The sequence below is a fragment of the Nicotiana tabacum genome, chromosome 16, assembly GCF_000715075.1.
Source record: "Nicotiana tabacum cultivar K326 chromosome 16, ASM71507v2, whole genome shotgun sequence".
NCBI classification, from domain to species: Eukaryota; Viridiplantae; Streptophyta; class Magnoliopsida; order Solanales; family Solanaceae; genus Nicotiana; species Nicotiana tabacum.
In genome coordinates this window covers 72,220,933-72,236,992 of record NC_134095.1, presented here as the reverse complement: position 1 = coordinate 72,236,992, position 16,060 = coordinate 72,220,933, and the positions used below count along the sequence as shown (strand labels likewise).

Genomic DNA, 16,060 nt, shown 5'->3' with positions numbered 1-16,060 from the left:
CCTTCCATAATTTTCGGAGAGTCTTCTTTTGATATTGTGGTGAGCCATTGAATATTTGAAATTTGACTTTTAAATATTATTCCTTCTACGGTGCTTGGAGATTAATCCTTTAAAATAATCTTTCTTGATTATATTTTCGTTCATAAATTCATCACATGATATTCTCTTTCGCATATTTGTTTGGATCTTTACTAACTTCTTTTCCCTTGAACAAATATATGCAAGAATAAAATTACCACAAATAAATATTCTTTAATTAATAATTATTTTGGTTTAATTTGTTATCATCAAAATCAATACGTGAAACCTTGAAGCTAATACCTTGCGTAAGGATAACACGAACAAGTTGAGAAATAGTCCAAAACCGATAATAAGAATGCTGGATTTTTCGGTGCAAAGATTATCCCGAAAAAGAAGATAATCCATGGGATTTTTTTGAGGAATTCCTCACAAATACAACTGCAAAAGCTCAACACAGACATTTAGCTACTTATAATTCATTCTATAACAAAAACATATCCAAAATGATTGGACTAAAGTTCATCTCTACAGCAAAGCCTCGCAAAATACTTGCATCTTCATCTCCACCCACTGACCCTTCACCTTCTCCTTCTCCTTCTTCTAATAACTTAAACCCTCCACTCCTCAAATCCCAACCAAGACTGGAGCTGCAGAAGAAAAAGAAGCAGAATCAAAGGCAACTTTCAGTTGCAGAGATTGAAAGAGCCATTGGTGCTGGCATTTTCCGAGACAGAGATACCAGCAGGCAAATACCTTTTACTTTATCAAACATAATACTATCTTGTTGGTGTTGCTATTTTACTGAATCTTTCTGTAAAGCTTGTGTATTTTAGGAGAGATATTATCACTGTGTTAAATTTGATCATTTTGGTTTACATACTTTCTCCTAGCAAGGGAGCAAATGAATTTAAAAAGCTGAAGATACATAAGTGTAATCAAATACTGTGTAGCTAATCTAAGAAAAGATTCATTTGTTAAGGGAAGCAAAGGAGAGCAAGACTTTGTTTGATTCAATTTTGTCAAATTCTGTTGGGGAGAATGAAGCAGATGTGGAAAAGAAGCTAAGGGAAACTGGTGAATGGCTTATTGATAAAACTGAAGACACATCTGCCTCTGCTGGTAATAAATTCCTTTTATATTTACTTCTTTTATTAAATGCTTAACAATCTTGAACTTTTGTTTGTTGTCACAGGAAAGAAGATTTTAGTTGTTGTGTTCAAATGGATTCTACCCTTGTGGATTCTTGCATTTCTTGTGGCTTCTGGGATGGTCAATCTACCATTTAGCACCCCATTTCTTGATGACTTACTTCTGTAACTCATACAGACTTTATGTCTTTTATTTATAAAAAAAAACTAGCAAGGTATGCCCGTGCAATGCCCATGATTATTTTTGTTTTCTAGTTTATCTGAAGTCTTTCAGTAAAGGGTTGTTAACAACTTTGTTATTCCAAGCGTCATTGCATTATACCAACAACATATACAAAAGATATTTTTTGTACAGTCACTTTAGTTATAAATGCACAAAGTCCACTTCAAAAACTAAATAAGGAAAAAGTTGAACTTTTCTCAGTACCGGCAAATATAATTACAAAGCTGACTTCAAACAACCAAAGGACATAGAATTAGTTTTGTTTGAAAAATGTTGAAGACGGCAGAATTGGGAGCTGAAATAGAGCTTAGAATTAAAAAGAAACCAAAACATTAACATAGTCAAGTCACGTTGTTTCTATGAAAACAAACCACACTACAGATATGTACAACAAACTGGATGGAGTAAAACTACTACTATTACATAAAGCACATCCACCATCTTATGCTCTTCACAAGCATTGTTCCCATGTGAATGATTTGCTGCAACAATATCACATTTGGGATTTCAGCTGCAATAACGTGAAAGAATATTATAACATGATCAAATCTATCCCAAAATAAGAACGGGATACATTATTAACTTATGTAAACCACCTCACAATTTGAATTCCAGATTGCTACACAACCAAGTAATCAGAATATGATTCACGGTTAACAAGTATCAAATTATTAACTACTGGAACTGTCCGCAACCCTAAACCACCAAATATTTGAAATTCCAGCTACAACAGCACTAATGAATATAATAGTATCAAGAACCTTAAGAAAAATAATACTAGTTAAATATATGCTATTAACCATGAGAATTGTCTACATCATATCACCTCACATTTGGGTTTCTAGATATAAGAAAGCAATCTAATATTATGGCCAAGAAGCACCACTACTGTCTCGGGGAAAAGTTCCTTTCTAAAAGTTAAGACATCTTCAACGCTGCGTGCAGGACTATACATGGACAGTAACATTACAATCTCCCTACACATGACCACATTGCTTTTCAAAAATATTAACATCAAAATTGGCAAACACTTACAAGAACCAAAGTTATAGCTTCAATTTCTGCAAAACCAAGCAGTTATTTGCAAACACTATCATATGACAAACAAAGACATTCATAGTGTTGGTGATATTGCCATTTATAATTTGACTAATCTCCAGAATTACAGGTACCACATGTTCTTTTCTTTTCAACACCCTTGAGCTGCCAATTTCAATACCAAAACAAAATGAAAAGAAGAAATATAGACCAGGGGTTAAAAAAGAAGAAGCAAGAATAGAGAATGATATCACTTACTCTTCTTGACCCTCTATTTGTCGACATTCCTGTTCCAAGTCTTTTTATTTTGTTGAAGTAAAATTTTAAATTTGGTATAATTCTAATTTTTTCTGATACTGATAGACACAAAATTAGGCGGTTAATACCAAACTGCAATTGAAACAGATGCAAACAAATGATATATGTTTCAATGAATTTCTTGAACACAAACATAAGTAATAGCTGTTAGATTACTACATCCACAAAATATTCTCAACCACGAACAAATATCAAAGAAGTAAAACGAAGAGTGTGACTCACTAAATTGGATTTAAATACAGAATACAAACAATATTGTAACTTTGTATAACCTTTGTCGCTATTCAAGACATTCGCCTTGAGCTCTTCCACTCATAATGTCTTATGCTACTTTTACTCCATTCAGGATGACCTATGCTCCCCAAAGTGTTAAGATTTCATCAGCTCGAATATAGATGGCATTAACACTTCATATATCCTGGAGATCTAAGTGGCACAAGTAGTGAAACCTTAGGTTAAATATGTAAACACACAACATCTTCATCGCTTTTCTTAACACTTCTCTTGTTTCCAACTTTTGACCATCAATCACCTATTGTATTAAACCTCTGATGTTTTAACTTTCAAGTAATCTTACAACAAAGAGGAGCAGTTGATTTTGCTCTTCACAAGGTACAAAAATAGCGTAATAAATGTCCTCCTTCTTGTCTATTTTAATCGACCAACTTCTTCACCATCATTGGAACACTCAAGTCTATCAAAAGAAGGTCATGCAAAGAAATGGATAATCTAAACCCCCAACCTTCGGCTCAGCAATATCTTTATCTTTCAATACTCATGTTCCAAATAGTTCAATTATAACTTCATAAAATTATATTTACAATTTGGGTAATTTTGAGCAACTTTAAAGTCATCTTTATTTTTTCTTGAAAAGGTAAAGTTAGATAAAAAGTGGCACGTTTTTAAATTAGAAACAAACAGAGGCAATCTTGTAGTAGAAATACACACAATGAACGATAGAAGAGCAGTCAAAAGGAAAAAAAAAATATTATGTAGTTAATTATTTTTGACATATCGTCGAACATTTGGGGTGCCTCAAATAACTTTTTTTTTTTTTGGGATTTGCACCGGGTGTCCGAGTTTCTAAGAGCCCCGACTAATCCCGGGGTGCACAGGCCCTCGGCAAGGAGTTTCCCGCAAGTGCACCACGGTTAATTCAGGTGTTACCCAGTCCGATGACCCTCAGAAATTGTTTGCACCCAGTGGGTTTCGAACATGAGACCTTGAAAGGGAGCAAACCCCAAGGCTCAAGTCAATTGCCACCAGGCCAACCCTGAGGGTTAGGTGCCTCAAATAACTCAAACAATGAGATTTAAAAAAGAGTGTAATGTATACTACTCTAGTTCAATATTTTGTCATTTGTAATCAAGTCGTTATTAATCTTGCTTACATCACTTACTTATCCCCATACCAACAATCTTAGAGCTTCAAATAGGAATGAAGTGAGTAGATATTTGTAGAAATTAACAGAAAAATAGATAAACAAAATTCCCAAAATAAAGAGGGGAAATAGGGAATTAAGGTTGATTGCCCGAAAATAAAGTTTGTGTTCATCAAATATCAAAATTTTGTATGAATGTATCTTATTCCAAACATGTATTCTTAAATTAAATAAAGTATGTAAAAAATCCAACAAAAATGAAAAACCTATCAGAAAAGTAGATGACTGTAATAGAGGTCTACCAAAGTTCAATTAGCAACAACTGGATATCTTAAACAGAGAAAGAATGCCGAAAAGCTCACAAGGACAGAGAAGGCGGCATGCACAAAAGACATCAGCGAACTCCAAGAGAAAAGGAAGATAGAAAAAGTTGAGAAACTCACTCGAAGAGGTAGACGACCTTTGAAGGAGAAGGAGAAGAGCATATTATTTTTATCTCTGAAACTGAAGCAGGAGACGGAAACCGTATGAAAGTTGATTTTGAGCGTTCTGGAGCTGGAGACATAAGAGTGTTTCCTATGTGAAGTCAAACCAATTTAGGGAAATTAATAACTTTTTGCTGAGAGAATGAATAACAAAGAAGATATCAAAATGTCAAACTGGCAGAGAAAGAGAAAGAGCAAGGACGGACTAAAAAACAAATGAGAAGAATCAGAAGTGGAAGTAAAGTGGAAATTGAAGTGAGGGTAAATAAATTGAATCACCAATGATATCAATACAAATCTAAGGTACGTACAATCCAGGTTACTTTTTGCACAATGATGTAATGCTGCGTTCGTACACTCTTCTCTCGCTTATATATATATACTAGTAAGGTTCAGCCCGTGCTGTGCACGGCCCAACATGACTAATTTATTTTAGCAGCATCTACAAAAGGTATTTTGTGATAAAACAATAAAAGTAGAAGAACAATATTGCAGAGAAAGAGAGAGAAAATTCTTATTGAATTTTGGGATGATCTACAATGGGGTAAGATCCCTCTATTTATAGGGAAAAAAATGACTTAGCCACAAAGTAAAACTCTCTACAAGATAGACATTCACTCTAAATAGAATTCTATTCATAACACTCCCTCTTGAATGTATACTCGATAAGTAATGTGCCTCATTAAAACCTTAACTAAAATAAAATCCAATGGGAAAAAAATTCTAGAAAAGGAAAAAGAGTACACATCTCTAATAATACGCCTTTTGATTGCCTCGTTAAAAATCTTTCAAGGAAAACCTAGTGAGACAAAACCTTGTAAGGAAAAAAGAGTGCAACGCGCATTAACTCCCCCTGATGAAAGTATCAATTCACATCCTTGAGCTTTCGCATCCCGATTTTGTACACTAGCTTCTTGAAGGTTGACGTTGGTAGAGATTTTGTGAACAAATCAGCCATATTATCACTTGAACGAATATGTTGCACATTGATATCACCATTCTTTTGAAGATCATGTGTGAAAAATAATTTTGGCGAAATGTGTTTTGTCCTATCTCCTTTTATGAATCCTCCATTCAATTGAGTTATGCATGTTGCATTGTCTACATACAAAATTGTGGGTAACTAGTCACATTTCAAACCACATTTGTCTCGAATAAGATGTATTATAGACCTCAACCACACACACACTCGACTTGCTTCATGAATAGCAATTATCTCGGCATGATTAGATGAAGTAGCCACAATTGATTGCTTAGTCGATCGCCAAGATATGACAGTGCCTCCACAGGTAAATACATAACCTGTTTGAGATCGAGCCTTGTGTGGATCGGATAAATACTCAGCATCGGCATAACCAACCAGATCGGGACTGCAATTGTTGCCATAAAATAAGCCCATATTGGTAGTCCCTTTTAGATACCGCAATATGTGTTTGATTCCATTCCAATATCTCCTTGTAGGAGCAGAGCTATATCTTGCTAAGACATTAACTGAAAAATTTATGTCAGGCCTTGTAGTATTAGTAAGATACATTAGTGCACCAATTGCACTAAGATATAGTACTTCAGGATCAAGTAGCTCTTCATTCTCTTCTTGAGGCCGGAATGGATCCTTATTCACATCAAGTGATCGAAAAATCATCGGAGTACTTAATGGATGTTCTCCATCCATGTAAAACCGTTTCAATACCTTTTCTATGTAGGTAGATTGATGAACAAAAATTCTGTTTGCCAAATGTTCAATTTGCAAACCAAGACATAATTTTGTCTTTCCGAGATCTTTCATCTCGAATTCCTTCTTTAAATAATCAATTGCCTTTCGGAGTTCTATAGGAGTTCCAATAAGGTTTATGTCATCAACATATACAGCAAGTACAACAAATTCCGATGTTGTTTTCTTTATAAAAACACATGGGAAAATGGCATCATTTATATAACCTTCCTTTAATAAATACTCACTAAGACGATTATACCACATTCGTCCTGATTGCTTTAGACCATACAACGATCTTTGCAATTTGATTGAAAACATTTCCCGGGACTTTGAATTATGTGCGTTTGGCATTTTAAATCCATCGGGAATTTTCATGTATATCTCATTATCAAGTGAGTCATAAAGGTAGGCGGTAACCACATCCATTAAATGCATGTCAAGCTTTTCATGGACAACAAAACTAGTGAGATAACGGAAAGTTATAGCATCCATAACGGGTGAATATGTCTCTTCATAATCGACACCAGGCCTTTGTGAAAATCCTTGTGCAACAAGGCGTGCCTTATATCTTTGTACCTCGTTTTTCTCATTTCTCTTGCGTACAAAGACCCATTTATAGCCAACAGGCTTAACACCATTAGGTGTTTGGACTACAGGCCCAAAAACTTCACGTTTTGCAAGTGAATTCAACTCTGATTGGATTGCTTCTTGCCATTTTGGCCAATCAAGTCTTTGTCGACATTCTCCAACAGATTGAGGTTCAAGATCCTCACTTTCTTGCATAATGCTAGATGCAACATTATATGCAAAGACATAATCCACCACTATATCCACTCGATTCAAATTTGTCTCAATATCGATTGGATTTATTGATAGTTCCTTATTTTCTTGAGCCTCGGGCTTAGTGGATTCCTCATGAATCTCAGAATTTATTAAATCGTGGATTTCTTCATGAGGTTCTTTCGTAGTGTCATTTTGATAATTTGTTTTCCTTTTTCTAGGATTTCGATCTTTGGAACCTAATGGTCTGCCACGTTTTAGGCGTGCTTTTAACTCATTAACTATGACACTAGAAGATTGTCCAATAGGGGCATCAATACAGATTGGAACATTCTCTGCAGGGATATGTGATTTTGTTATCCTTTTCACATCCGTAAATGCGCCTGGTTTGATTTGCTATTCCTTGCAAATGGATAATCTTTTGCACCTCTTTTTCACAAATAGAGGCACGTGGATCAAGATGAGATAATGATGGATTTTTCCACAAAATTTCCTGTTTGGTTTCACCAACTTCTCCCCCTAATTTTGGAAAAAGTGTCTCATCGAATCGACAGTCTGCAAATCGAGCAGTGAATAAATCCCCCGTTAATGTTTCAAGATAGCGAATAATGGAGGGCGATTCAAACCCAACATATATTCCTAACCTTCTTTGCGGACCCATTTTGGTGCGATATGGTGGTGCTACAGGTACATATATTGCGCATCCAAAAATTCTTAAATGGGATATATTAGGTTCATGACCCAAAACTAGTTGCAACGGGGAATATTTATGATAATTTGTCGGTCTGAGACGAACTAGCATTGCTGCATGCAAAATGGCGTGACCCCAAACAGAAGTGGGCAACCTCGTTTTCATGAGTAACGATCTTGCTATCAATTGCAAACGTTTAATTAAAGACTCTGCAAGACCATTTTGAGTGTGAACATGAGCTACAGGATGTTCCACTTTTATCCCAATTGATAAGCAATAATCGTTAAATGCTTGGGATGAAAACTCAGCAGCATTATCAAGTCTAATAGACTTAATTGGATTATCGGGAAATTGTGCCCGTAGTCGAATTATTTGTGCCATTAATTTTGCAAACGCGAGGTTGCGAGATGACAATAGGCACACATGAGACCATCTAGAAGATGCCTCTATTAAGACCATAAAATATCTAAACGACCCACTAGGTGGGTGAATAGGTCCACAAATGTACCCTTGTATACGTTCCAAAAGCGCAGGGGACTCAATTCCAACCTTTGTTGGTGATGGTCTAATAATTAACTTGCCTTGATAACAAGAAGTGCAAGAAAATTCATTATTTAAAAGAATCTTTAAATTCTTTAATGAATGCCCATTTGAGTTTTCTATAATTCGTCTCATCATAATTGATCCAGGGTGTCCCAATCGATCATGCCAAAGTACAAAAGTATTGGAATCAGTAACCTTTTGGTTTACGGTAGAATGTGCCTCAATTGCACTAATTCTTGTCCAATACATGCCACAAGATAAAGATTGGAACTTCTCAATAACCCTCTTTTGTCCAGAGAACATTCTTGGTAATGATGAGATATTCAAGATTATTCTCATCTATTGTCTCAATATGATATCCATTTCGACGGATATCTTTAAAACTCAACAAGTTCCTCTTGGACTTGGAGGAGAACATTGCATTCTCTATGATAAGTATTATTCTCTTAGGCAAAGTTATAGTAGCTCTTCCAGAGCCTTCAATTAATTTACTACTACCAGAAATTGTAGTAACATCTGTCTTACACATATTTAAATGAGAGAAATATTTCTTCTCTTTGAATATTGTATGTGTCGTACATGAATCAATTAAACAAATATTTTTACAATTAAACTTTGATCCAAGTTTGCTTTGTGAGATATCCATATTTGCTTAATCTTCTCAAAGAGCTTCTTGAGACGGTAGAGTCTCGTGCTGATAACGTGTGATAAAACAATAAAAGTAGAAGAACAATATTGCAGAGAAAGAGAGAGAAAATTCTTATTGAATTTTGGGATGATCTACAATGGGGTAAGACCGGGAAAAAATGACTTAGCCACAAAGTAAAACTCTCTACAAGATAGACATTCACTCTAAATAGAATTCTATTCATAACATATTTGAAACTATTTTCTCTAATACATGTGATGAAGACCTTTGAAGATAAAAAAAAGTTTGAACTTTTCTCTTGTGGTGGAGTAACCTGCAAATATAAGGTTTCAAACGCCAAAGGATATAAAATTTGCTTGTTTGGATAAGGGTGGAAGACAAAGTAGCAGCACCAAAAGGATTCCCAGTTGAAACATCACTTAACAGAAAAATTAAGCTAACACATGTAACTGAGATTGTTCTCATCAACTTCTCTAACCAAGGCAATCTTTATGAATTCCACAGCACTTCCAAGTACATGTCTACCATCTATTAGTCTTATTCCCTCTTTCAATGTGGCTCCCACTTTCTCCATGCTTTAGTTTTGCAGCAACACATCTTTTTACTACAACATTCCTGTGCAATCTATTACTATGTTGCCATTCAAACTTGTAATGCAATGCCTAAAATTTCAAATACCTGGTGCAACAAAAGTATGATGTTAAACCCATGTCTAGCTTCTCTTTAACATCCTCTTTTTTCATATAATTTCTAGTTGCAACAATAGCATAAGGATTAAGATAAGATGCCATATCCATTGAAGCAGTCCATAGAATGTCAATATTGGAGCATTCTTGCGGCACTTTAGTCATGATTCTGTCAATTCTTCTTCTTTGTCATGGTAAGCACTTCCTGAACTTTACTAACTGCATTCATCTTTCCTCCAGATTAGAAAGACACATCTACAGTGGAAGACAAATGTTTTAGGCCAGATCCAGATCCATATATATATCCTATGCCTTCTCAAATCACCAAGATGAACAACTTCTAAGATTACAACCAATCAGTTGTGATTTTCCTAGAAATAGAGTGGTAAGATCGTTATGTTTTCTCCTAGGCAATGACAAATAAGACAACATATAGTCAAATGAGTCCTGCAAGTTCTCTTTCTAATGAAGGCATATCAAATACGCAAGAGCATCATGTTCTTCAAAATTAAGCAGCTTTATTCTAATTACATCCCCACACTTTTCAAAATTTTCATATTAAAACTTTTCTTGGAAGGTTCACAGTGATATGGGAATATAGATTCCAGCAGGAGCAGCTTAGATGTAAGTATCATCATCCACACGACAACACAGAACTGTTAGCTCGGGTAACCAAATGGCAAGTCATTTGTTTAAGAATTTAATTTTATCGATAGGATTCGAATGGGCATCAATTTTCAAATACAACATAGGCCACATTGTAGATAAAATTGTTGTAGTTCACATTGCAAGTAAAACTTTTGGAGTAAATGGGTTTTCTTTTAAAGATTTAAAACTGCCAGAACTATGTTCTTTTAATAAACAGTATATATTGTAAGAGGTTGTCAAAAAGTTGGTGTTATCTTCATAAAAATGTATTCCCCAAGTTCAAAACAGACCTGGAGTCGTTGATCTCCATAGCAATTCAAATGGAAATTATCTAGTTATTGATCTTAAAATAATATCAGATTAATATCATGATATTCATACTGTGAAATACAAAAAGAAAGAAATATGGTTAGATAGTTCAAATAAAGTAACACATTGTTATTTTGGTGCAATTGTGAATGTGAAGTGTGTTCAGACAATGCTCAAAAGATAGCAACTAAGATAGTACCTTCATCTTTCAATTCATTCTCAGCAAAGTTTAACTTGGTAAGAATTTGTTTTACAGTTATACAGGTGGGCAAAGAAGGAGAAGGTTTGATGGTTTGTCTTTCTAAAACTCCAAGAATTCAACAAATTTATTAAGGGCATTAGCAAGAGAAGTGAAGACTTTATCCTACAAATTCAAGTAACTCGGGTGAGATTTCAGTTAACTTTGACAAACAAACTCGATATGACTTTGCTCAATACAATTTCAGCTTCCTCATAAACATCTTTCATGCCAGTCAACCCCCATTAAGTTGGTGCATACTCCAACTGCTTGTGAAAGATAGTAGATGACGCCCTTATCTTCATCAGATCCAATCATTGTATATGACTATGAAATCCTCCAATATTGGAGAGTGCTTCACAAGTTCACAGATAGCAATAACGCCCTTATCTCCTCTCATATTATTGTAAAAATGAAGGGCCCGCAGTTTTCCAGTCGAGGGAATTAGTTCGCGCGCTACATGTGCTCTAACCAAACCCAAAGGGGATAAGGAACTGAACTGACAATATCTATGAAATCTTAGACATATGCAAATCAATGATAAATCAAAATATTCATATATAAAATTGGGTAGCAAAATAGAAAACACCAAAGAAATACTCATAAATACAGAAGAAGAAGAAGAAGAAGATACGAACAGGATAGGACGGAAGTAGGAACCAAATTAACACCCAATTTCACTCCCTAAAAAGTCGAATGAAGCATGTTTATGAGGTTGTCATTTTGGAACCAATTCCTTATAAATGAAATACCAATGTGTCTGAAGCTCATACGTACAATTCATTTTTTTATATATACAATAAGTATTGAAATACCAATTAACGAAAATCATGACAATCGATATGAAAAATTAAAATAACCTAAAAAAAGTTCTTAATAGTTTGTTCAGGAAGAAGAAAGTTCATTCATTACCTCTCAATATGAGCCGCCGAGAGATTACTTAAAAGCTGCTTCTTTGCAACCTTCACCGTTTATTCCTCTTGCACCCCAAAAAATCCTATGTGCGTTTCAGTTGCTTGGTCTCATTGAATTTTTACTACCCCAATTTCAAATCTTAGGTTAAAATTTAAAATTTCATTAAAATAAAAGAAATTACTCACATGCAACACTTCAGAAATATGTGATATCAGACGAACCAAGAATACATATAGAAGAAGAATAGTAAGACAAAGCTTGGAGTTAACCAAGACCCAAAAAGAAAATTAACAACAAAATCTGTATACAATAAATTTGGGTCGAGAAAATAAAATCAAGATCGAAAAATATCCCAACAATCGTAGTATTTTATTTCAAATATTTGAGTGTACAATCTCTATGAATCCTCTGATTCTTCTTTTCAATAGTAAATAAATTCAAGGGCCTTTGAGCTTGATCTTGAATATGTATTTGTTGCCTCGAACGATGATCTTGTTCTTGAGCTTGAACTTGATAGCTTGAACTTGACCTTGATTTGTTCTTCGTTCTTGGACTTGCACTTGATTTCTTGAACTTGAACTTGAAGCCTGAAACTTGTGGAGGAATTTGCAGCGTTTGATCCACGAGCTCTTTCTTGCTTCTTGTTATAACTTCTGGTGTCTTTTCTGAGTTATGAAGACCCCTATTTATAGTTGTGGAAGGGAAGAGTTGTGATAAGAACAAACTCTTTCCGACCAATCAAATTGAAGTGTGACATGGCTGCATTTGATTGGCCAGAACATGTCACTTGCACACGTGACGCGATTTCATTGGCCTTTTAGCGCGACTGGGCATGCCTTGTCATTTTGACACGTGGTATGGTCCTATTGGCTCTTCCGCTTGACTTGGCGCGCCACGTCATTTGACACGTGACACCAAACTGGGCTTCTAGGAAGATGACATCTTGGGCTTAATGAAGTGGGCTCATCACTTTAGCTCAATTAAATGGGCTAGCCCAATGGATTAAGACTTATTTATTTAATCCATATATATTGGACTTATATAATTAATTCAATTATATTAGCCCATAATATTTATTTGGACTAATATATTTAAAATATAATCTAAATTATTTATTGAATTTGAATTCAATAAATTTTATATGCATACAAATGCCCCCTGCTTCAAGTCTTGTCAGATATATTTGTCAAATATTGAAAGACAAGGATTGAAGTATTACGACTAACACTCATTTGCTTTCTTTTTCCAAGGAAAGTCATATTTTTGTTTACCTCTCAATATGCAGCTTTCAAGATTAAGTAAACAATTCTTGAATCCAAATACCAGATGGATTCCCTTAGGCAAAATATACGTAAACATGACTTTTTGCTTATCATGGACTTGAGTCCAAGACCAAGTCACGTTGGTCTTGAATTGTTTCTCAAAAATAGTGCAATCTCCATTTAGAATCCAACTTCTGAAATGCTTAGTTAGACCCCTACTTGAATTATGAAATACGCATATTACTATTCGAGCAGTAGTCAAATTACTACATTCCAGTTCAAGTTGGAAACTACTTCTTGGAGCCGCCTCAACAAGTGATCCCACATCGGAAGTTATTCTTTTATGTTGTCTTTGCCATGCCTATATAAACTCATATGCTTGTATTGTTAGCATCAATTCGCAGTATTTGCAAGCCACTTGAGTCTATTTTTGTGGACTCGAAAGCAATAACGCGAAGGTAATTTCTTCTTCTTTTCTGGTGATTTCTTTTTTGTTGTCTTTTTTTTTCCTTTTTTTTGTAGGTCAAGCGAGAAAGATATGTTCTTGTTCAACAAGATGATCCACGCATGAAGAAGATAATCTTGGAGTGTGAGGGGATGAGTATTCATCCTTGCCCGATTCTTGGAGAGATTACTCTCAATGTGGCCCAATTCTTGGAGAGATTACTCTCAAAATGGCCCGATTCTTGGAGAGATTACTCTCGATGTGACCCAATTCTTGGAGAGATTACTCGCAAAATAGCCCGATTCTTGGAGAGATTACTCTCAATGTGGTCCGATTCTTGGAGAGATTACTCTCAAAATGGCCCGATTCTTGGAGAGATTACTCTCAAAATGGCCTGATTCTTGGAGAGATTACTCTCAATGTGGCCCAATTCTTGGAGAGATTACTCTCAAAATGTGGCCCAATTCTTGGAGAGATTACTCTCAAAATGGCCTGATTCTTGGAGAGATTACTCTCAAAATGGCCCGATTCTTGGAGAGATTACTCTCAATATGGCCCAATTCTTGGAGAGATTACTCTCAAAATGTGGCCCAATTCTTGGAGAGATTACTCTCAAATGGCCCGATTCTTGGAGAGATTACTCTCAAAGTGGATCGACTACAGGAGAGATTACTCTCAATGTGGCCCACACTATCGGCGAGGCCAACTTAAGGTGCAAAGGGACTCATATGTCCACCTTAAGATTGGAAAGTTATAGTTCCTTTTAAGGACAAACCCACGAAAAGGCCAACTTAAGGTGCAAAGGAACTTATATGTCCACCTTAAGATTGGAAAGTTATAAAGCTTCAACTTCAAGACGACATCGACTTGAACACTTGGAAAACTTTGAAGATTTGGCGGACTTTGCAGACTTCAACTCGAAGATTCAGAGGGCTTAAACAATTCAACTTTAAGCTCGACGAATTTGAAGACTGAAACTTGAAGACCGACGAACTTGAAGACTTCAACTTGGGGGGTTAAATATTTCAACTTTAAGACCGACGAATTTGAAGACTTTAACTTGAAGACCGACAGACTTGAAGACTTCAACCTTGAGACTTGGAGGGCCTAAATATTTCAACTTGAAGATCGGCGAATTTGAAGACTTCAACTTGAAGACCGACGGAGTTGAAGATTTCAACTTGGGGACTTCAACTTGAGTACCGACGGACGTGAAGATATCAATTTACCATGGAGGGTTTCCCCTTTTAAATCAAATGAGATCAAAGTTCCACAAGAGGATGGCATTTCAGCTTGATTTTGCATTCCTCCATACTTCACTCGGACAACAATTGGGGCAATATGTATCTTTTGAACTTGTGCGACTGAACTTAGAATGAAACTCTAAGCTGCCTACGTACCTCGGTGAAGAGGATCAAGTCATTCCGTAGTTCAGAATGGGTGATTTTTTTATGTCCTAACTTTTGTCTAGGCCGCCTCTTTCGAGATTTTCAACCTAGCGGATTTTTTTTTGGGCTGTACACAATTTATACTCTTGCGGGCCAGGAGCGTAGCAACATGCAGTTTAGACTCGTGTGTCGAGGAGCATCATAATTTGCAGTTTAGGCTCGTACGTCGAGAAGCGTCATGACTTGCAACTTCATGGATAATACTTCTTCAAAAACTTGTCGTTGATAGGGCCAATTCTCATACCATCTACATCAACTAGCTTGTAAGCCCCACTTGAATAAGCTTCTTGTACGACATATGGCTCATCCCATTTTGAAGTGAACTTCCCTACAGGTTTATGGGAAGTAATTATGGGTCTTCGTACGGCAAGGACTTGATCTCCTACTTGAAAGGATCTCGGACGAACTCTTTTATTGAAGGCGCGAGAAAATCGAGCTTGATAACATTCAAGACTCTGTTGAGCTTCCAATCTTTTTTCATCAAGAGCTTCCAACTCTGCTAATCGAAGTCGAGCATTTTCTTCATTAGTGATCCCTTCTTGAATAGCCAGTCGTAACAAAGGTATTTGACGCTCAAGTGGCAAGACAGCTTCGACTCCATAAACGAGTGAATAAAGAGTCGCCTGTGTTGGGCAATGAGTCGTTCTATATGCCCATAGAGCTTCTTCCATATGGTCATTCCAATATCGTTTGGATTTGGAGACAACTTTCTTTAACAAGTTGCATAGAGTCTTGTTGAATGCCTCAGCTAGACCATTGGCGGCAACATTGTAATCGAAGAGTTACGTTGCTTGAAGCCAAAAAGATCACAAATCCTGTTCATCAACCTATTATCGAATGGCTTTCCATTATCCGTTATTATGTAACGAGGAATGCCAAAACGATAAATAATGTTTACTCGGATGAACTTGCAACATTTTCCTTTTTTACTTCCTTAAGAGCAACAGCTTCAGCCCATTTTGAGAAGTAGTCAGTTGCAGCCAAGATGTATAGGTGCCCGCTAGAGGACTTTGGTAGTGGTCCAACAACATCCAATCTCCAAGCGTCAAATGTCCAGGATGCAACAGTCGGGTGCAACACTTCAGGAGGTTGATGAATAAAATTCGCATGGAATTGAC

The 16,060-nt window shown here is 36.0% G+C and overlaps 1 protein-coding gene and 2 long non-coding RNA genes across 4 annotated transcripts; 1 reads left to right on the top strand and 2 right to left on the bottom strand.

The window, feature by feature from the left end:
• Positions 1-348: 348 nt before the first annotated feature.
• On the top strand, positions 349-1,468 carry LOC107832570 (putative NAD(P)H dehydrogenase subunit CRR3, chloroplastic). The gene is made up of 3 exons (XM_016660431.2): positions 349-766; positions 1,001-1,140; positions 1,214-1,468. The coding sequence occupies exons 1-3, from the start codon at positions 525-527 to the stop codon at positions 1,336-1,338; spliced, it is 507 nt and encodes a 168-aa protein (XP_016515917.2). The 5' UTR covers positions 349-524; the 3' UTR covers positions 1,339-1,468.
• A 212-nt stretch (positions 1,469-1,680) lies between these two features.
• On the bottom strand, positions 1,681-5,068 carry LOC107832571 (uncharacterized). The gene is made up of 2 exons (XR_001658595.2): positions 4,573-5,068; positions 1,681-1,903 (listed from the first exon to the last, which is right to left on the bottom strand). It is a non-coding gene; the product is annotated as an uncharacterized LOC107832571 (long non-coding RNA).
• Positions 5,069-9,077: 4,009 nt separating this feature from the next.
• LOC107826090 (uncharacterized) lies at positions 9,078-12,033 on the bottom strand. Of its 2 annotated transcripts, none has more exons than XR_012699800.1 (2): positions 11,785-12,033; positions 9,078-10,048 (listed from the first exon to the last, which is right to left on the bottom strand). It is a non-coding gene; the product is annotated as an uncharacterized LOC107826090 (long non-coding RNA). The 2 variants fall into 2 exon arrangements; XR_001657208.2 differs by having other exon boundaries at positions 9,078-9,932.
• Positions 12,034-16,060: the final 4,027 nt, after the last annotated feature.